The sequence below is a fragment of the Antechinus flavipes genome, chromosome 3 (genome assembly GCF_016432865.1).
Source record: "Antechinus flavipes isolate AdamAnt ecotype Samford, QLD, Australia chromosome 3, AdamAnt_v2, whole genome shotgun sequence".
Taxonomy (NCBI): Eukaryota; Metazoa; Chordata; class Mammalia; order Dasyuromorphia; family Dasyuridae; genus Antechinus; species Antechinus flavipes.
The window spans coordinates 635620932-635643519 of NC_067400.1; the positions used below are offsets into that span (position 1 = coordinate 635620932).

The window sequence follows — 22588 nt, forward strand, 5'->3', positions numbered from 1 at the left end:
CATCACCTCCTGTGAGATGAGTCCCAGCTGCCCCAAGCACAAGGTATCCAAACCTCTGAAGCCAGCTTGGGGCCAGTTTCCTCTCCAAGAAGTTCCCTTTCAAACCTGGCAGATGGACTTCATTCCATTACCAGCTGCCCATGGTTCCAAATATGCTTTGGGGAGGGTCTATGTACTTTCCTAGTGGGTGGCAGATTTCCCCTCATATTGCCACAGCTTCCGGGTTAGCAAAAAATCCTCTTAGTAAAAAATCATCCCAGACCCACATGGGACAAAATGCAGAAGCTCTTTGTGTGGTCGCAAAGAACTGGAAAATAATTAGATGTCTATCAGTTGGGGAATGGCCGAACAACTTGTAGTACGTGAAGGCAATGGAATGTTATTGTTCTGTAAAAATGATGAACGAGCTGGTTTTGGAAAGGCCTGGAGTTACATAACCTGAGGCTGAGCCAAACAAGCCGAACTAGAAGTATATTGTACACAGTAACAGTCAGAATGTGTGATGATCAACTATGAAAGCCGTGGTCCTTATCAGAGGTTCAGGGATGCAAAGCAATTCCAACAGAATTTGCACAGAAAATGCCATCTGCATCCACACAAAGAACTAAGGAGACTGAATATAAATCAACCCATGCTATGTTCTCTACTTTTTACTTTGTTTTTTAATCTCTTCGATGGTTTTGTACTTTTCTCTGGGTTTTCTCTCCCTAGAACATTCATAAAGCCACATGTATTAAAAATAAATAAATTTACTAAGGAAAAAAAGAGAAAAAGCATTCCATTATATAAGGTTCTTAAAGAAATACATAGTAATAGATGGACCCATTTTTACAAGAGTTTCATTATTTAAGGTGTTTTCATCCTGGTCAATCAGTCAGCACAAACATTGTGCTGAGTTTCCACGCCACTCATCAAGGATGGAAAAAAGAGTTAATGGGAGTTAAAAGGGAGTTTAAAACTCCCTTATTAAATTCATGAAAGAGCTAGGTAGGAGGAAGGTAGGTCCTTATGAGATAATATCAGGACTCCTGATATCACTGTACCCATATGGGGGAAGCATAGCAACTTAATGCTCTCTCCTATAGAACTCTATTGTGTTGGCTCAGACAATATCAGAGATTTACCAACTTGTCTCTCAGTCCCATTCTTTAGGAATCTCAACTGAGGCTCAGCTCCTAATCCAGTCCTGTGATTGGGTCTGATGGAATCCCTGAAAGCCTTCCTTGGAGCCATGGTGGAAAGGTCCCTTTTTTAGTCCTGCTCACCACTTCCACTTCAGCTAGACTCTTGATGCCACCTGTCACATCCTAAATGAGCAATACCACCTGCTAGACAGCAGAACCTACAGGACACCATTGGATTTGCAAGTTCAGGTCACCAGGAGGTTCTGCAATCCAGGTAGGTGGTCCTGTTCCCAAACTCCTGAACTTCTCCAGATTGAGAAGCCAGTTGTCCTGGTCTGTTTCATAGAGCAGTAGCTTATGTAAAGGAAGCAGCCAGTGCCCCCAATCATTATTTCTATCCCCCTTCTCCTCACACTCCCAAAGTAATCTTTAGAAGAAAAATTACCCATGTGAAAAAAGCATATATTAACCCAGAACTAATGGTCTTAGTAGCAGATTTTACGGTCCCTAACATTGCAGACCCGTACCTGGAGGGTCCATTAGACTCAGGAGTCTCTCTAGAAACTCAAGTTTCACCTCTGTATCCAGGGCATAATCAGCAACATGTGTCCAGGCTCTGAGTGTGATTGGAAGAAAGGGCTCAAGCATCCTGGGGGAGGGATGGGGCGGGGCTCTTGGAACCAAGAATACCCTCCCAGACTGGGCTGTCCGGAAACAGGAAGTCTGAACTGGGATCACTCTGCGTTCTGGCCTCCTTTGCTTTCTTTGCCTGCTCTGTCTGGGAGTTTTGGTCTGTCCCCCTGTTTGCGGAGCTCCTCAGGTCCCTCCCCGTTTTTTCCTGCAAGTTCCTCAGGTCTCTTCTCGTTTCCCTTTGGGAGCTCAGCTCTCTTCCCCTCTCCCCCTGGGAGCTCAGCTCTCTCCCCATTTTCCCCTGTTAGCTCAGATCTTTCTTCTTTTCCCCTGTGAACTCAGGGCTCTCCTCTTTTCTTCCCTTGCCCCTGAGATCTCTCGGCATTCCTGCACCCAAGCCTGTGCTTGCATCTCCCAGGTAGGTCTGAGCCAGCATGCAGCATGCAGACTTTCACTGGCTGCCCTTGCCTTTGCCTCTCCTCTTTTGACCTTGGGATACATGACCTCTAGGCCTACCGGGAGCACACCTTTCTACCAAGGCTGCCTGTAGGATGAGCACTCCGATCCTTAACCTTTTCCAGACTCCTACTCACTTCCCAAACTTGCCCAGATTTCCCATCGGGGCACACTTTCCCAGACTTCAGACTGTGTCCATAATTTCAGCCTTCTGATCAGGACGCAGCTATTCCATTTCCCCATCCCATCTCTTCCTTAGAGATTCTGCTGTCCTGCCTTACTCCAAGCCTAAGCTCTACTGGGAGCATTTCTACCCAACTCCTAGGTACACCTCAGTGCACAGTCTTCCTTCTTTCCTAAACTCAGCTGTCCACCGCTTCTCACCCCACTGGTCCTGACTTCCATGACCTCCTTTGGTCTGTCTTTCATCCCAGACCCTAGCCCTGTTCTCCAAACCTCCTGCTTCCCTGGCCCCTCTTCTCTCTGAGCCTTCAGAGTTCAATGCGAGACTGAATTTTGTCTCCCAGGCTCAGGCTTAACCTGGTCATTTCTTGGGTGTTCCAATCCTGAACCCTCCCCATCCTCCACCTCCGCAATTTTGCTCCCTCTTCCCCAAAGCAGTCTATTGTCCAGAATAATGTGTGTGTTATTTGGGTGGAGGGGAGGCAGGGAGACAGAGGACCACTGCCTGGGGGAGGGGGGGGGTGTCGAGGGGGGAAGGAAGAGAGCTCTGACTCAGGAGCCATGGAGGCTGACAGGTCTCTCATCTGGGATCCCAAACACCCTTGTACCACAATGGGTGAAGTACGATAGAAAAAGGAGGGGAATAGTCTTCAAACAACTTCCCTTTCCAATCCTGACCCCCTAGGTAGTGTTCTGTAGGGTGCTGTCTCTCCCCCAGGGGCAGGGCCAAGGCTTTTGTAACTACTGGAGGATCTCGCACTCCATCAGGAATCCCTGTAGGCTTGCCTCCTGAAGAGAAAAGGAGGGGAAAGTCCTCTCCTCCTCTGGGATGCTTCTTCTGGTCACCTAGGACTGGCCCAAGATTTGAATCAAAGGCAAACAGCAAAATTGGGGTGAAATTACAACAGGTTTACTATCAGGGCCCAAAACAGCATTCTCCCAGGCCATGAAATCAAAGGCAGTCAGCCTGGGACCAGGATGAGGGGAAGCTGGGCTTTTCTATGTAGAGGGAAAGAAGGGAGCCACTCTCCTGCGGGCTCCTGGCTTTCTCTGGGTTTTAAAATTAAAGTCCCCCATGGTTAGCTGTGACCTTTGGCTGTTGTCACTTTTGTTGGCCCCTCAAATGTGGTAGCAGCAAGACCTTGTGATAAAGATTTGATGCCAAAGGGAGGAACTTGAGAAAAAGGAGTCACTCTCTACAGAGAGCCTGGAGCCAGAGGGAATGGGCCCTGGGAGCCTCGGACCTCCTCAGGTGAGTGCAGTCCGTCCCCAGACCTGACCAATAGCAGCCGTCACAGCCATTTCCCTAGACATGGAGGACAGACTGTGGAGCTGTCAGGGTTGTACTGGTCATTTCTGTACAAAAACAGGGGAACCAGTAACACAATTGCCCAATTGCAATCTTGAATCCTTGGCATCTTGGGCACCAAGACACACACACACACACATATACATACACGCACACATACACACACACACACACACACACACACACACACACACTGTCCACTTCACCATTTGTTTCTATGTTCCTCCTCATTACAAGGGACTGACAGGCTGCACCACTTCATCATGAATCTCCATTCCAGGGGGAGCTCTCTTTGGGCCTACCCAGTACCCCTTCCCATCCAAGATCTCTCCCCCTTCTTCTTGGTTTCCTCTGCCATGTTCTCCTGAAGCTCCTACAAAACTCTTCAAACAGAGTTTGTCCTGTTAAGGTGGGGAGCTGAGCCTAGAAGCTTCCCCAGCCCTTCTCCTGGTCATCAGAGCAGAAACTATCCTTCTGGGCGGCTCCTGTCCATGTGCCTCAGGTATCCTTGAAACCCTCCCCTTGACCATTCCTTGGCTCCTGCCAATAAGCACTGAGAAAGGCCTTGGGTCCAAGCTCCGCAGTTCTAGTACACAGAGCTCTGGGCCATCCTGCTGCTCTGGGGCCTCTAAGACCTGCCCTGGCACAGGGAACTATCTCTCCTGTCTAAAAGAGGCTCCTGGGATTCTCGCCCTCACTTCTGTCATTCCTAGGCCCCAAAGTACTATACCAAGTGTTTCTTTTGCTGGTTTAACTTAAGCTGCCCTGTGCAGAGTGCCAGGAACTGGCAGAGACTGTGAGAACAACTGGGAGAAAAAGAAGGATTAAGAGTCACATTAGTGTGTCATGGCACTGTTGCCCCCTTTAGAATATGCCATAAGTCTTTTATTTCAAGTTTCTCTAGACATTTGTTCATCCCTTCTAATTGATCTCATTCTGCATTTCTTCATCTCCCCCTTCCTCTTAGTTCTCTTGTAGATTCTCCTCCCTCTTTGGCCATTCAAATCATCCCATTCATTAATTTTCTAATTTCAACCATTTTTCTTCCCTTTTCTCTCCCTCTCCTCATTGTCCACCTTCCTTGGCTGTTTTTGCCTAGATTCTTGTTCTGTGTCACATAGCTCTTCGGCTCACAGGGTCTTTTTTCCTTGACAAATCGTGCAAAGGCTCCAAGAGCTCCATTCTGAGGCTGTACTGTAGGAGCTTTTGGCTACTGCTTGGAGACCAGCTGTACAGATGCCTTCTTTTCTAAACCCTGTTGTCTAGAAGTGAAATACTAGAATAAAGGAAATAAACTGTGAAATGAGCCTTACACACACCACAACAAGGTCAGGGAAGCAATTCCTAGATCAATGTAAACCTGTAAAATTCACAATGGCGATTCTCTTCGGTAAAAGGTGGTTTCTTTAGGAAAAGAGGTTATAGATAAACGATAGAGCTAAAATAGACACAGAGAGTGGGAAATAGGAAATGGGGTGTAGAAAGTAATAGGGTTAGCAAGGAAGAGTGTGGAAAAGTTCATTAACGGAATATGCCCTGTGGCCCTAGGATGCCCTTCATTATGAGTTCCATAATAAGTCGCTTCTCAGCTTTATTTCAACAGAACCAAAATTCAGTCAGTCTCTTAATAACAACAGGTTCAAGAGTTGACTCTGACTCTGAGAAAGCCTATGACCTTTGGGTATATCCCTTCTCTGTGTTTCAGTTTCTTCCTGTAAATTGGAGGGGGTTGAATTCTTTCCTTCTGAAGGATCTTTCAGCCCCACATCTTCTGACTTTTGATGCTGCAGGAGGTTGTGACATTCAAGGATGTGGCTGTGGACTTCACCCAGGAGGAGTGGGGGCTCTTGGACCCCTCTCAGAAGGAGCTGTTCAAGGAGGTCATGGTGGAGAATGCCCAGAACCTGCTGTCCTTGGGTAAGGGCACTTCTCCTGATAATTGCGAATGTACCATCAAAGGAAATAGCTCCATTGCCCAATGTGAAGGCTTTGGGATGGGGGAAGAGAAGGCACAGGGCTGGTCTTGTATTTTGTGACAGGACCTGGGAATGTCCTTTGTTGTTCCCGAAGCTCTCTCTTACCCATTCCCAGGTCAAAGATTAAATCAGGGGAAGCATCTCAAACATGGAACTAATCTTAGATGAATTTTGATCACCAAAGCTCTGAAAACTGCTCAGCCTTTCCTTTTCCTTATATCGCCTTCCTTTTTCATATGGATCCAGTATTTGAAATATTATTCTTTTTAGCAAGCATCAGTTTGTAGCCAAAGCACCTGCTTGTCCCTCATATGGGAAGTTTCTCCTTGATCTGCCTTTGGATCGCCCTCATATTCCAGTACAAGGGATGGGAAAGGAGTAGAATGGAATAAGCATTTATTTCTACCTGTGTTTGCCAGGGGCTGTGCCATATGCTTTCTTTACAGACTGTAACAATACTGCTTAAAAACAACTTCCAGCAAATAGGTTATTTTGATGATTCTAAGGATCGAAATTCATGACAGGGGACAAATCAAGAAAGACGCTGGTTGTATCCAGAGAGAAAAACTCAGAAATAGAAATATGGATGGCATAATTTTACATTTCTATGTATTTTGAGCCATCTCTAGGCTGAGCACAAGCAAATGGAAGGAAAAAATTTACTTGATAATTTTCTTGTGTATTTGAAAGGAATAGCAAGTTGTGTGTTGTGGGTTTAGTTTCATGTGCAATCATCTTTATTGAACTACGATACTGAAATGCTTGTTTATAAGTTAAAAGTACAATAAAATAGTTGTGGATTTACAGTTTCATGTGCAATCATCTTTTTATTGAACTACGATACTGAAATGCTTGTTTATAAGTTAAAGGTACAACAAAATATTATGTTACTTTTACGTCATCTTCACATTTCAAGTCGGGTGATATTGTTATCCCCATTTCAGAGCTGAAGAAGCAGGAAAAGAAATAGAATTTAATTGACTTGTCCAGAGGTACACAGTTAGTAACCCAGGTTTGGGATCAGAAGTTTCTGCCAGATGGGAGCCTCTCAGGACAGGAGATGGGAGGAAGGGCCTTTGCCTTTTTCAGAGGAAACTGTACAAATAGTGGGCACATCCTGCCTTAGGTGACTTCCTTTATACTTCCCAATGGGTGAGTATTGACTGATTTGTCTGAACATCAGGGGCTCAATTTCAGCTTGGAGCAGCTTTGGAGCCTCATTTTTTCCCTAAAGAGAACTAAGTGATCAAATTCTCTCCATCTTCTTCTCTTTCTGATTTCCATGCCCAGGGCTTCCAGTTCCCAGAGAAGAGGTGATCTCTTATTTTGAGCAAAGGGAAACTGTGGATGCTGGACCAAGAAGGCCTGAGGAGATGCTCTGCAGGTGAGTGAGGTGAAAGCAGGGATATGAGAGCTGTGGTTACAAGAGGCTTCGGCAGTTACCCTGAAGTACATGGTCAGTTTGGGGAGAAAGGCCAGATTTAGAATTTTTACTGAATATTTCTTGGCAGCCATGTCCAGGGCTAGTCAGTGAATCTGGCTGTCCGCTCTACAAAATGAGTGGGGCCCACTGCAAGGCCCCATAAGGCCCTTACACTGTCATTGTGTAAGAAGTCCTTCTTTGGGATTTGGGGCAATGGAATTCCTGAAAGTGCCCTGAGGGAATAGGTTTGGGACATGAGCCGTTTCTTAGAACTTTTTCTTGTCAGTAAACAATTAAGGGCCTGCTACTTGGCAGTCCTGGGCTAAACATCAGGAACACAAATAGAGATATGAGGGACATCCTATGCCCTCATGGAGGTCCCTCACCACAGAGTGGTGGGGCAGACAATACACCAGCAATCCTGGAGTGACCCCCTATGTACCAGATAAATTGAATAATTTAGTGCCCCAGTGCATCATTAATTGGTGAGGATCATGATAGTTTAAGAAGGGGAGTAGAATGGGGGAGGAAAGAGACAAAATGAAATAAAACAGGTAGCATTTATACAGCTCTATGTGCCATGCTCTGCATTGTCTTATTTCATCCTCATGAGAACCAGAGGATTTAAGTGCTATTATTATGCCCATTTTACAGATAAAGAAACTAACAGAAGTCCTTTAACTTGATTTGCAAGGTTCTGAGGTGGGAATAAAATCCTGGGATTCCTGATTTAAGGCCCTCTCCACATTCTATCCATTGTAACTGTATTCTGATTTTGAAACATATGATGAACATGGTCTAACATGTATGATGCAGAAAAGGAAGAATTGGACAAGCTCTTCTAGAAACATGGAAATTCATGTTTTTTTTAAAGTCTAGCCAGTCAAAAGGCATTGCTAATTACTGTTTAAAAAAAGATTTCTATTAGTTCCAATGGAGCAGTAAATGAACTGAACCAGCTACACCCAGCGAAAGAACTCTTAAGAGATGACTAAGAACCATTACACTGAATACCCAGTCCCTGTATTTTTGCCCACCTGCATTTTTGATTTCCTTCATAGGCTGATTGTATAATATTTCAGTGTCCGATTCTTTTTGTACAGCAAAATAACTGTTTAGACGTGTGTACTTACTTTGTATTTAATTTATACTTTAACATATTTAACATGTATTGGTCATCCTGCCATCTAGGGGAGGTGATGGGGGGAAGGAGGGGAATAATTGGAACAAAAGGTTTGGCAGTTGTCAAGGCTGTAAAATTACCCATGCATATAACTTGTAAATAAAAAGCTATTAATTTTTTTTTTTAAATTAAATTTAAAAAAAGATTTATATTTATGTTGGCTCATAACAAATGTTGCCCTAAATGACACAATGGTCAATTACATATCTTGTCTTTACCACATCTTGCTCAGGCTATTAGAGCTTGGATGAGATGGGCTTGCTAGATAACCCAGGAGGGAGAGCACTCTGGTCTGGGGAGAGACAGCCCTGAAGGACTTTGCAGGCCTGTGGCCATTTGTACATGAGTGTCCAACCTTCCTTCAATGCTAGGAACAATCTGATATCAAGTTGAGAAACCAGAAGAATCTGTTGCATTTAGAAGCAGCCAGAGTTTCATGGACTCAGGGCACAGTCCTCCACAGCCGTGTACTGTTGATCCTGATAGGCTGAGATCACTGCAGAAAGTCTTGTAAAAATGGAAATGTGCACATCTCTGTGGTCCGAGAGCACAGCTACTTTTTTAAGCAAATCAGACAATTATTCGCTACTTTAGGTGCTATTAAGACATTTTTGGGTTAGATCCCTTGGATCTTTATCTCAATCATTCACGGACTTGGTGAATTTTTAAAAGGGAAAGATTGCAATACTGCAGCCTGAACTACCTTTCCACATCTCAGGATGATGAACTCAATTTCTGTGTTTGAGACATTTTCAGATGTGGATAATTTCATGCATTTAAAAAAAAATTGTATCTTGGGATATGCAGGGGGCATATAATGATAATTTTTTTTAAAAGAAATAAGTGATAGCTATCTCAAAAAAAAATAATAATGGATCAGAATTAAATCACTTAAGGAATTGAAAGTGATCAGCATGGAAATTTGTTACACTTACAAGCAGGACAGATCATGTCTGAGAAAGGAAACTGAGTATTTACTATATTTGAGTATTTCCTATGTGCACTAGATGTCATATCTATGAAAAAGAGGCAAAGCACAAATAATGAAAGGGAAAGGGGAAAATTGAGAGTCGAGATAATTGTCACATACTGTAGGCAGAGCATGCCCATTCACAGGATATAAATTCTAGTCACAGCTGCTGGGATTTGGGCCGATTCACTCAGTCATCCTAAGCTGGTGACCACCTGAGTTGTGCACCTAAGGAGAATGAAGGCCCTCTTTGGGTTGTCACAGGTTATTGTGAGGCTCCATTGTTATTGTGCATGAAACTCCTTAGGAATTAGATCATGTTTGGGATGTGAACTAATGATCACATTCAATCAAGTGATTGGTTTTGTCCATTTTATATTTTTTTCTTTGCTTAGGAAAAAATAAAATGACTGAGTTTCTCTTCTGCTGGTGAAAGGAAAGGAATATAAATGTGAGTGAGTGAGTGTGTGAGTGTGTGTGTGTGTGTGTGTGTGTGTGTGTGTGTGCATGCGTGCGTGCGTGCGTCATGACTATGTCTGCTTTATGGTTTCTTCTTTTTCTTTTGTTTTGGAAGGAGAGATCAGAATGAAATGAAAGAAACTCCTGCGGAGCTAAGCCATTCTGTGATAGAAACTCCCAAGAAGTGGTTCATGGGTGATGGATCCTGTGACTTTACTTGGACAAAAAGCTGTGCGACACATGAGAGAATCCAGCTTGGAGAGAGACATTGTGAATATCCCGAATGTAGAAAAGGTTTTATAAAAAAGGAAAATCTTATTGTACAATCGAGAATCCACACAGGAGAGAAACCTTATGAATGCAACCTGTGTGGAAAGGCTTTTACACAAAAGGGAGATCTTACTGCACATCAGAAAATCCACACTGGAGAGAAACCTTATGAATGTAACCAGTGTGGAAAACGTTTTATACAAAAAGGTACTCTTATTTTACATCAGAGAATCCACACTGGAGAGAAACCTTATGAATGTAACCAGTGTGGAAAACGTTTTATACAAAAAGGTACTCTTATTTTACATCAGAGAATCCACACTGGAGAGAAACCTTATGAATGTAACCAGTGTGGAAAGGCTTTTAGAAGCAAGGGAAACATTATCATACATCAGAGAATTCACAATGGAGAGAAACCTTATGAATGTAACCAGTGTGGAAAGGCTTTTAGAAGGAAGACAGATCTTACTGTACATCAGAGAATCCATACTGGCGAGAAACCTTATGAATGTAACCAGTGTGGAAAGGCTTTTACAAAAAAGGGAGGTCTTACCACACATCAGAGAACCCACACTGAAGAGAAACCTTATGAATGTAACCAGTGTGGAAAGGCTTTTAGAAGGAAGACAGATCTTACTGTACATCAGAGAATCCATACTGAAGAGAAATCTTATGAATGTAACCAGTGTGGAAAAGCCTGTAGAGAAAAGGGAGCCCTTTCTACACATCAGAGAATCCACACTGAAGAGAAACCTTATGAATGTAACCAATGTGGAAAGGTTTTTACAGTTAAGAAAAGTCTCACTGTACATCAGAGAATCCACACTGGAGAGAAACCTTATGAATGTAACCAGTGTGGAAAGGCTTTTAGAAGGAAGACAGATCTTACTGTACATCAGAGAATCCATACTGGAGAGAAACCTTATGAATGTAATAAGTGTGGAAAGGCTTTTACACAAAAGGGAGGTCTTACTAAACATCAGAGAACCCACACTGAAGAGAAACCTTATGAATGTGACCAGTGTGGAAAGGCCTTTAGAGAAAAGGGAACCCTTACTACACATCAGAAAATCCCTACTGAAGAGAAACCTTGAATGTAACCAATGTGGAAAGGCTTTTAGAAGCAAGGGAAAACTTATCATACATCAGAGAATCCACACTGGAGAGAAACCTTATGAATGTAACCAGTGTGGAAAACATTTTATACAAAAAAGTACTCTTATTTTACATCAGAGAATCCACACTGGAGAGAAACCTTATGAATGTAACCACTGTGGAAAATCTTTTAGAGATAAGAATGCTCTCCCTGTACATCAGAGAGTCCACACTGGAGAGAAACCTTATGAATGTTACCACTGTGAAAAGGCTTTTAGACATAAATCTAGTCTTACTTGTTGGTGAGCTTTTTCTTCTCAAAACGCAGCCAGGTGATAAAAGTTCAGATCTTTTATTATCTCCAATATAGCCCGGTTAGCTTAGAGGCCTATCTCTCTGCTTGGTTCCAAGAGCTCTCTCCGAATGTTGCCAAATCCAAAGGTCTGGTCCTTCAGCCTCTGCCTCTGCTTTTCTTTAGCCTCCAGCCAGCTCCACTCTTCATGTCATTCCGGTGAAATCTCGACTTGTAGCTTCTTCACTCTGAAGAACTTCCTCGACTGGCCCATTGAAGCTCTATTTATGCTCAAGAGAGGGATTGTGGGTTTTCTCCCATAGTGCTCTCTGGCCCAAAGGGCTTCAAGGGAGGTGTGAACTCATTGAACTCCAATGAGTAAAGGTGTGAACACAAGCCTTGTATTAATTAGTTCTACTTAGTACCTTGTTTCAGGTTCTGCCCAAAACATCTTCTTGTAAGATTAGATCAACTCTAATTAGTTAGCAGTTAGTAAGGATTCCAACATCTCCCCCTTTCTTTTGTTAGATGAAAACACCAAAGGAAATAAAATATTTGAATAATCCTACTTTTAAAAAATGAAATAATGCATAAATAAACTCCTTACCCCAAAACCCAGCACCAGTTGTCTTTACAAGTGAATTATACCAAATATTTTATTAAATCCAATATTACATAAACTATTTAAAAAAAAAAAACAGCTAAAGAAGTTCTGCCAAATTTCTTTTATGATACAAATATGGTCTTGATATCTGATTCAAGGAGAGTAAAAATGGGGGACGGGGGGGACTAAGCATCAATTTCCTTAATGTATATTGATGCAAAAATTTTAATGAAATAATAGCAAGGAGATTGTAATGATATTGTAAAAATCATATGCTATGAAAAAGTGGGATTTTTATCAGGAATATTGGACTGGTTTAATATTAGGAAAACTAAGCAAATGTATCATGTAACAATAAAATCAACAAAAATGATATTATTTCAAAAGATACAGAAAAGAATTTTGACAAAATGCAATACTTATTTCTATTTTTTTAAAAAACACCTACTAGACAGCACAAGGATAAATGGTGCTTTTTCTTAGTAGAATAAGTAAGACTGATTTAAACAACAAGCTACCATTGTCTTTAATGGGGATAAACCAGAAGATTTTCCAAAAAAGTCAAAGATGAAGCAAGAATGTCTATGATAACCATTAATATTCAATATTGTACTAAAAATGCTTGGTATAGCAATAAGACAAGAAGAAGAAATTGAAGGAATAAGGATAAGTAATAAGAAAAGGGTATGTGGATTTTTTTGGGAAGATGTGATGGTTTACTAGCATGTCAACTAAAAGAAGTAATAAAAATAATTACAAACTTCAATAAAGTTGAAGGATATAAATCTTACATATAAATCTTCAGCTTTGCTATTTGTTAGCAATAAAACCCTGCAGAACAGAGAGAAAGAAAAATTATATTTAAAATAACTATGAAGATTATGAAATATATGGGAGTCTACTCATCAGAATATTCACAGGTAGTATATGAACACAATTAAAACATACTCTTCACATAAATGGAGCGCTATATAATTGGAGTCATGCTAATTGCTTATAGGTAGGTCAAATTAATATAATAAAAATGACAATATTATCTAAATTGATTTAGTGATTCAGTGTAATGCTAATCCAACTATCAAAGAATTACTTTATAAAGATAGAAAAAAAAATAGTAAAGTGCACCTAGAGAAATAAAAGGTTAAGAATATCAAAAGAATTAATAAAAAGAATAGAAATGAAAGGTGACCTGACAGTACCAGATATCAAACTCTACTGAAAAACTATAATCATCAAAACAATTTGGTATTGGATAAGGAATAGTGAAGTTGATCACTGGAATAGATTAGATATATAATATTAAGAAGGAAATGAACACAGTTTTTGATCAATCTAAGCATCCCAGCATTTAGGCCAAGAACTCACTGTTTCATTAAAATTGCTGAGAAACTTTAAAAGTAGCCTAGGAGAAATTAGATATAAATCAACTTCTCACATTGTAAATCAAGTTAGTTCAAAATGTGGTCATGATTTAGACATAAAGGGTGATATTATAAGTTAATCAGTTGATAATTGAAAAATTACCTTTCAGATCTAAGAATGAGAAGAGTTTATGACCAAAACCCAGAAATAAATGCAAAGTGAAATGAATAATGTGAGGTAAAATGGAAAATTTAAAAGTTTTGATAAATAATACCAATGCAGCTAAACTTAGAAGAAAAGTAGGAAACTGGAAGAAAGGAAGTCCTGGAAAGAGGAAGAGAGATGAGAATCTTTGTAACAAACCACATAACCCAAAGATTTAAAAAGAGAATTTCCTTCCCTCTTCTCTATTTGCAGTTGACTATAACCTCCTACTGAGATGTCTTTGAACAAATTAAATACTTAATAAATGTTGATAACTATCTTTATATATAATTGGAAAAGTAAATAGTATTGAAGTTGAAAAACAACAGCAACATCAACAACAACAACAAAGTTGCCTGAGATGAGAGGTGATTTGTGGTGATAATATACCTGGCACGTATCAGAGGCCCAACTTGAACCCAGGTTTTCCTAATTCTTAAGGTTTTATTTCAGGGAACAATTACAGTTTAATTCCTCATATTCAATTCAATCTATTGTCTAATTATTTCTCCTCTGGATCCAGTTTAGCATCCATCTAGAATATCTAAATTATTTGTATTCATGTAGTAGTTCAATCAAATGACATATTAGAAAAGAAAAATGGACTTTTTCATGCACTTAATTTTTAATGGATGTTTTATGTCAAAATCTTGTGAGCTATTGTTGATCTCATTTAGGAGACCCTATGGCATTCTAAATTCAGATACAATTAGAACAATGTTATCCCCAAACAGAAGCATGTGGGGTATTGTACCACTTACAGAGTGTCAGGTATTTGTATTTTCTCTGGGTGTAAGGAATGTGAAGTGCGTCCCAAGCATGTCTTTTGTATAACTTTCTGTTGAGAACATGAGACCGTGCTTTAAGTTATCTGATGGAATGCCAGGAAAACACAAAGAAGTTGGAAGGCCATCCTTTCTTGTATATTAATCAGTGAGTAGCCTTTATTGCAGACCAGTGTTTACCCTGGAAACCTGGCCAGTTCCTTGAGGAAAAACAGTTCTCCTAAAGGAATGAACAAATATTCTTCTTGGTGGGTCTCTTGTGATGGGGCATCCTGTTCCCAGCATGCTGCTACATCTCAAGAGTCACATATCAAATGAGAATAGTTAGGGTCGTGCCTTCTTTGTTCTCAGCTGAGAAAAACCTCTTAGTGGAAAGGGACTTTGAGAATTTATCTAGGAAGTAATGGACAACTCTCATAGGCAAGTAAGCAATGCCTCTCACTTGACACTATGAATAGTTGTGACCATGAATTCTCCCAGCCAAGGAATTCAGATATTTCTCTCCTAATGGTAAGGATATATGTTGTTATAGTGGCCACTGTGTTTATTAGTTGTATATTAATTACTTTTGTGCTATGAGTTTCCTTTTCCCTTATGTCTTATTATAATGAAAGTTCTGAGCAGTAATGAACTTGTGCCCACCCTCTTCAACCTGCCTGTTGAAATGTGAATTCCAAACCTAGATTAATCTTACACTGAGACATTCAACTGGAGGCTAAGCAAGACTATGCTTAGTAGTCATTCCAATCAAGCACACAGAAACTTGAGGCGAGCTTGCTTTCAGATATACATAATGAAAGGACACTCCCCTCCTGACTTCAGAACAGGAACAGATATTATCTATGTGGGACTTCATGCCTAAAAGGTTCATATCGTATGATACTTAAGTTTTTAAACTGATTGTGGACACAGAGCTCTGCAGATATCCTAAAGAGACTAAAATATATCTTTAATGAATTTCCATCTCGAAATCCCATGATCCCATATTACCCTCAAATTTTATTCTTGACCTCCAAGCTCACATTACTGAATTTAAATACAGTAATCACATCTTTTCATTTGACAGCAAAGATTTTAATACCGTTCTAGTGATGTGTTTTATAATTAAAGGAGGATTCCATAAAGCCAACAATGCAACATGAGGGAGAAGTGCATTTTTTTCAAATAAAAATATCCATTTCTATCTATAGATTAGGAGGGAAACTATTCCCCACAGTCTTCTAAAGAAATTTTAATGCAAAATATTTTAAATAAACATTTTTTTAATTTATTGCCATTAAGTTGGTTTCACTCAAATATACAGACTGGCAAAGGGAGAAGGAAAAAAAAGGGGGGGAAAAATCTTAATCTCTAAAATAGTATTCAAATGATTCATTTCAAGTATGAAGCATTTTGAAATTGTGCAGGTGTAAATGGCTTCTAATTCTCCAGGTGCTTAACTAATTATGCTATGTACATAAGTATTTATTTAATACTTATCCATTTCTATAGAGTCTCAAATTAATAATCATGAAATACTGAAGCAGAGCAATATATTCATATTCCCTATAAATATATTATTTAATTTAATACTGTTCACTGTAGACAAAATGTGAAAATAAATTGAAAGGCAATAGCATCCTTTTTCAGATTCTTATCTCAAAGTCAGAATGCTACTTTTCCTTTAAGTTGATCAAATGACTACAAGCCTAAATGGCATTCTTGGGTCAAAAAAAAAAAAAAAAGCAACAAACTAAAGAATTCATTTTATGTGTCTATACCCAGGCTACTCTACAAAAACCTATAAAAATACCTTCTGAAGTTGAATTTTCATTTACAAATGAGTCCCCTTATTTTCAAATGCATTCTAGAAGCTGGCAGATTATGAAAAAGGGCTGAGATCAGATGCTTGTGTGTACATATGTGAGTGTGTGTACGTATGTATGTATTACAGACAGAGACCGACAGAGACAGAGAGAAGAAGAGAGGAAGAAAGGGAGGGAGGGACAGAGGAAGGGAGGAAAGAAAAGATGAAGGGAGGGAGAGAGGAAAGGAGGGAGGAAGGAAAGCAGAGGAGGAAGAAAAGGAAAGGAGAGCAAAAAAGGAGGAAGGGAGGACAGAAAGAAAAGAAGAAGGGAAGAAGAGACAAAGGGAGGAAAAGAGAAAAGGAAGAAGGGAGGAAGGGAAAGAGGGATGGATGAATGCATTAAAAGAAATTCTAAATATACATACAAATGCAATATATATGAACATAAGGATTTATTTTTGTATTTTAAAGTACAGAAAGGATAGTATAGGAGTAAAAAGACAAATAGAAAATACATCTTAGGATGCCTCCAGCCTTTCAGTCTGCTGACGAGCCAATCCAAGGAGCCAGAAAATGGAGCACAAGTTTTGTGATTTCCTCTAATGAGAGCCATTACAAAAGTTTATATTTATTTCTTTACTTATCATGTCTGAAAACATTCGTACCAAATGAGAGCAATGTGTTATCTCAAGTTTATTGGAGTATAATGAAATTTAGATTCAATAAAAAAGGAATGCAAGCAGAAAGCTTAAAACCATCCTGTTCATAAGGGTCAACTATATGGAACAAAACACATTCATAATTCTTTCTCAGAAAAATTAACTTAAATTTCGTTATTTAAGCTAGAGGGACAATATGACATAACAAAGAAAATGAGAGTCAGAATGGAGCAACGGAAACAATGGAAAATGTTACAATAGATGTGGCACCCCTTGCTTTCCCATGACCCTCTGATGTGGCAAAGGCCTGCGACACCAATCAGGGCCCTGGGGAATCTGCCCACCAGTGTGATGGCAGACTCAATCAAGCTCTTGATGCCCACTGTGGGTATCCCCATGACTCCTGTTGGAGAGGTCTCCTTGCTCACATAGGGGCATGAGGTGCTGCTGTAGTTGGGGCTGGCTCCACACTCAAGTTTTATACCCTTCTGCCTTCCCCTCTGGGTGTGGGCTTCAGATGCTATTGACATTGGGTTACTTATTAGTGTCCCCCCTACTGTTGTACAACTGGCTTCATCTAAATCTGTAATTGGCAATTATTCATCCTCTCCAAGCAGTTAATGCTACTGTAATACCCCGAGTCCCTGTCGCCCCAAACCCCCACACTCTACTTACCCTGTCCCATCTGGGCCAGTCACTTTATGGAAATGTGACTCAGCAGTAGCTGCTTTTCATTCTCAGTTGCCCCTGAAAGCAGGGAGGATGGTCATGCCCCCAGTCTGTCCTTTGCAGGAATTCACGGAGTTACCATCTATTTCTCACAGATATTACAACAGGGCGTGACCTCTCACATTTTCAGGACTCAGTCCTCCTCCAGTGTGTTGATGATCTCCTTTGTTCTTCCTGGAAGACATTTCTGTTAGAGATGCTGTGGACCTGCTGAGGGGTTTAGAGGTCACAAGGTACCTAGGAACAAACCCCAGTTTGCCCTCTCCTCTGTAAAGGATGTCCTACCTCTGGCCTTTGCCCCAGACTGGTCCATCTTAAAGGAGCACTCAGCTTTCTGCACCTCACCCCAAACATTGGCTCTGTGCCTTCCTGAGTCTCGCAGGTTACTCTCCTCTCTGGATCCCTGACTTCTCAGCTTTGCCATTGTACTTTATGAACACCTAAAGCTTGATGTCCTCAGTGCTTGGCTTTTCCCCATAAGCTCAAAACTCCTTGGATTCTTGAAGTCTGCCTTCCAACACTCCCAAACTTCAGGCCTCCCCAACTATTCTCTCTCATCCATTTTATTTGTCTCTGAGAAATGAGGGAACAGACTTGGTTTATTAGCACAGAAATAGGGTGAAAGCTTCTGTGACATGGGATATTATAATAAAGCTTTAAATGATAAGGTAAAGACCTCCCAGGCTGCCTCCATGCAGTAGAGGCCACAGGAGCCCTAGTCGCCACCACTGAGGACATTATCTCAATTTTTCATAAATGGCTCCTGTTCCCTATGCTGCTAAAACTCCACACTGCTATGAATTCACCTTCCCTCTCAGCATTGTCCTCGAGCAGGCTGGCCACCCTGGAAGAGCCCATCAGACATGGAAACCTAATCAATCCTTCCCCCTTTCTATGTGAGAATCTGAGGATGGGCATCAGACCATGATTGTGCAACTTATCTGGATGTCTTACTTTCTACCTGGGAGGACCTGAAGGGAACCCCCTCAGAGGGAGTCAACTTGGACCGGGATCTGATGCATCTGCCCCAGAAGTGAGGAAGGAGGTTTGGTCACTGCTTAAGGCATCACCCCTACCACAGAAGTGCCTCAAATTTCATCACCCCCAGATAGCCATTCAGCCCAAAAAGCTGACCTTGGGGCAGTAGTCAGGATCGTCAGTTAAGAAAAGGCAAAAGGATGAATATCTGCACCCAGAGCAGGTAAGCCTTGGGAGTAGCCCTGACTTCAGGGTGCTAGGGAAACATCAGGGATTCCTCCTCAGGACAGTCCATTAAAAACCAAAAACAAGGATCTCAAATATTAGACTGTTTATTGCTTCTCCAGGATGTGGCAGTAACGATACTTCTTGGGCACAGCTGAGAAAACAACCTCCATGACCAAGCAAATGACTGCACTGACCAAATAGCTGAAATCCTGGTGATAACTTTCCAGATGCTGGAAGGCAAACCTTCTAGAGCAGAAGTCTAAATGGAACTTACACTTTGCCCCAAAAGTACAAACTTTAGCTTATCCATCTCAGCCCGAAGGAGGAAGGGAGAAGTTGGCTGGGGCCAGAAGAGAATGCTTATCACAGAGCAAGAAAAGCTTCCAAATGAGGGGTGTTAACTTCTAAGGACTACAATGGATCCAATGGATTCGTGATTCTCCTAAGAACTCATTTCTCCCTCCATTATACCTCTCTTCATTCAGCCATTGAGGACCCAACTAGTAGGAGGGAGTAGCCCAAAACCCTGGTGAGGGAAGTTTCCCAGGGCTACCATCACCTCCTGTGAGATGAGTCCCAGCTGCCCCAAGCACAAGGTATCCAAACCTCTGAAGCCAGCTTGGGGCCAGTTTCCTCTCCAAGAAGTTCCCTTTCAAACCTGGCAGATGGACTTCATTCCATTACCAGCTGCCCATGGTTCCAAATATGCTTTGGGGAGGGTCTATGTACTTTCCTAGTGGGTGGCAGATTTCCCCTCATATTGCCACAGCTTCCGGGTTAGCAAAAAATCCTCTTAGTAAAAAATCATCCCAGACCCACATGGGACAAAATGCAGAAGCTCTTTGTGTGGTCGCAAAGAACTGGAAAATAATTAGATGTCTATCAGTTGGGGAATGGCCGAACAACTTGTAGTACGTGAAGGCAATGGAATGTTATTGTTCTGTAAAAATGATGAACGAGCTGGTTTTGGAAAGGCCTGGAGTTACATAACCTGAGGCTGAGCCAAACAAGCCGAACTAGAAGTATATTGTACACAGTAACAGTCAGAATGTGTGATGATCAACTATGAAAGCCGTGGTCCTTATCAGAGGTTCAGGGATGCAAAGCAATTCCAACAGAATTTGCACAGAAAATGCCATCTGCATCCACACAAAGAACTAAGGAGACTGAATATAAATCAACCCATGCTATGTTCTCTACTTTTTACTTTGTTTTTTAATCTCTTCGATGGTTTTGTACTTTTCTCTGGGTTTTCTCTCCCTAGAACATTCATAAAGCCACATGTATTAAAAATAAATAAATTTACTAAGGAAAAAAAGAGAAAAAGCATTCCATTATATAAGGTTCTTAAAGAAATACATAGTAATAGATGGACCCATTTTTACAAGAGTTTCATTATTTAAGGTGTTTTCATCCTGGTCAATCAGTCAGCACAAACATTGTGCTGAGTTTCCACGCCACTCATCAAGGATGGAAAAAAGAGTTAATGGGAGTTAAAAGGGAGTTTAAAACTCCCTTATTAAATTCATGAAAGAGCTAGGTAGGAGGAAGGTAGGTCCTTATGAGATAATATCAGGACTCCTGATATCACTGTACCCATATGGGGGAAGCATAGCAACTTAATGCTCTCTCCTATAGAACTCTATTGTGTTGGCTCAGACAATATCAGAGATTTACCAACTTGTCTCTCAGTCCCATTCTTTAGGAATCTCAACTGAGGCTCAGCTCCTAATCCAGTCCTGTGATTGGGTCTGATGGAATCCCTGAAAGCCTTCCTTGGAGCCATGGTGGACAGGTCCCTTTTTGAGTCCTGCTCACCACTTCCACTTCAGCTAGACTCTTGATGCCACCTGTCACATCCTAAATGAGCAATACCACCTGCTAGACAGCAGAACCTACAGGACACCATTGGATTTGCAAGTTCAGGTCACCAGGAGGTTCTGCAATCCAGGTAGGTGGTCCTGTTCCCAAACTCCTGAACTTCTCCAGATTGAGAAGCCAGTTGTCCTGGTCTGTTTCATAGAGCAGTAGCTTATGTAAAGGAAGCAGCCAGTGCCCCCAATCATTATTTCTACCCCCCTTCTCCTCACACTCCCAAAGTAATCTTTAGAAGAAAAATTACCCATGTGAAAAAAGCATACATTAACCCAGAACTAATGGTCTTAGTAGCAGATTTTATGGTCCCTAACATTGCAGACCCGTACCTGGAGGGTCCATTAGACTCAGGAGTCTCTCTAGAAACTCAAGTTTCACCTCTGTATCCAGGGCATAATCAGCAACATGTGTCCAGGCTCTGAGTGTGATTGGAGGAAAGGGCTCAAGCATCCTGGAGGAGGGACAGGGCGGGGCTCTTGGGACCAGGAATACCCTCCCAGACTGGGCTGTCCGGAAACAGGAAGTCTGAACTGGGATCACTCTGCGTTCCGGCCTCCTTTGCCTGGGAGTTTTGGTCTGTCCCCCTGTTTTCGGAGCTCCTCAGGTCCCTCCCCGTTTTTTCCTGCAAGTTCCTCAGGTCTCTTCTCGTTTCCCTTTGGGAGCTCAGCTCTCTTCCCCTCTCCCCCTGGGAGCTCAGCTCTCTCCCCATTTTCCCCTGTTAGCTCAGATCTTTCTTCTTTTCCCCCTGTGAACTCAGGGCTCTCCTCTTTTCTTCCCTTGCCCCTGAGATCTCTCGGCATTCCTGCACCCAAGCCTGTGCTTGCATCTCCCAGGTAGGTCTGAGCCAGCATGCAGCATGCAGACTTTCACTGGCTGCCCTTGCCTTTGCCTCTCCTCTTTTGACCTTGGGATACATGACCTCTAGGCCTACCGGGAGCACACCTTTCTACCAAGGCTGCCTGTAGGATGAGCACTCCGATCCTTAACCTTTTCCAGACTCCTACTCACTTCCCAAACTTGCTCAGATTTCCCATCGTGGCACACTTTCCCAGACTTCAGACTGTGTCCATAATTTCAGCCTTCTGATCAGGACGCAGCTATTCCATCTCCCCATGCCATCTCTTCCTTAGAGATTCTGCTGTCCTGCCTTACTCCAAGCCTAAGCTCTACCAGAAGGTCCCAGCATTCCTCCCCAACTCCTAGGTATACCTCAGTGCACAGCTGTCCACCGCTTCTCACCCCACTGGTTGACTTCCATGACCTCCTTTGGTCTGTCTTTCATCCCAGACCCTAGCCTTGTTCTCCAAACCTCCTGCTTCCTTGGCCTCTCTTCTCTCTGAGCCTTCAGAGTTCAATGCGAGACTGAATTTTGTCTCCCAGGCTCAGGCTTAACCTGGTCATTTCTTGGGTGTTCCAATCCTGAACCCTCCCCATCCTCCACCTCCGCAATTTTGCTCCCTCTTCCCCAAAGCAGTCTATTGTCCAGAATAATGTGTGTGTTATTTGGGTGGAGGGGAGGCAGGGAGACAGAGGACCACTGCCTGGGGGAGGGGGGGGGTGTCGAGGGGGGAAGGAAGAGAGCTCTGACTCAGGAGCCATGGAGGCTGACAGGTCTCTCATCTGGGATCCCAAACACCCTTGTACCACAATGGGTGAAGTACGATAGAAAAAGGAGGGGAATAGTCTTCAAACAACTTCCCTTTCCAATCCTGACCCCCTAGGTAGTGTTCTGTAGGGTGCTGTCTCTCCCCCAGGGGCAGGGCCAAGGCTTTTGTAACTACTGGAGGATCTCGCACTCCATCAGGAATCCCTGTAGGCTTGCCTCCTGAAGAGAAAAGGAGGGGAAAGTCCTCTCCTCCTCTGGGATGCTTCTTCTGGTCACCTAGGACTGGCCCAAGATTTGAATCAAAGGCAAACAGCAAAATTGGGGTGAAATTACAACAGGTTTACTATCAGGGCCCAAAACAGCATTCTCCCAGGCCATGAAATCAAAGGCAGTCAGCCTGGG

At 42.0% G+C, this 22588-nt stretch overlaps 3 protein-coding genes across 10 annotated transcripts in view; 2 read left to right on the top strand and 1 right to left on the bottom strand.

The window, feature by feature from the left end:
• LOC127556953 (zinc finger protein 8-like) overlaps window positions 1–22588 on the bottom strand; it is a 187277-nt gene that overhangs the window by 37605 nt on the left and 127084 nt on the right. The window lies entirely within an intron of this gene.
• LOC127556938 (zinc finger protein 260-like) overlaps window positions 2090–22588 on the top strand; it is an 88136-nt gene continuing 67637 nt past the window's right edge. For 2 of the 8 annotated variants that reach the window (XM_051990452.1, XM_051990451.1), the window contains exons 1-2: window positions 2090–2172; window positions 3596–3645. In XM_051990452.1, coding sequence (XP_051846412.1) covers window positions 3616–3645 — 30 coding nt within the window. In that variant the 5' untranslated portion in view covers window positions 2090–2172; window positions 3596–3615. Of the gene's footprint in view, window positions 2173–3082; window positions 3646–5492; window positions 5620–21146; window positions 21414–22588 lie in introns of those variants that run through there. The other 6 variants (XM_051990449.1, XM_051990450.1, XM_051990446.1 and 3 more) reach the window with 4 other exon arrangements.
• Window positions 9767–11166, top strand: LOC127556947 (zinc finger protein OZF-like). Its single transcript, XM_051990458.1, has one exon. It carries the CDS (start codon window positions 9845–9847, stop codon window positions 11075–11077), a length of 1233 nt encoding a protein of 410 aa, XP_051846418.1. The 5' UTR covers window positions 9767–9844; the 3' UTR covers window positions 11078–11166.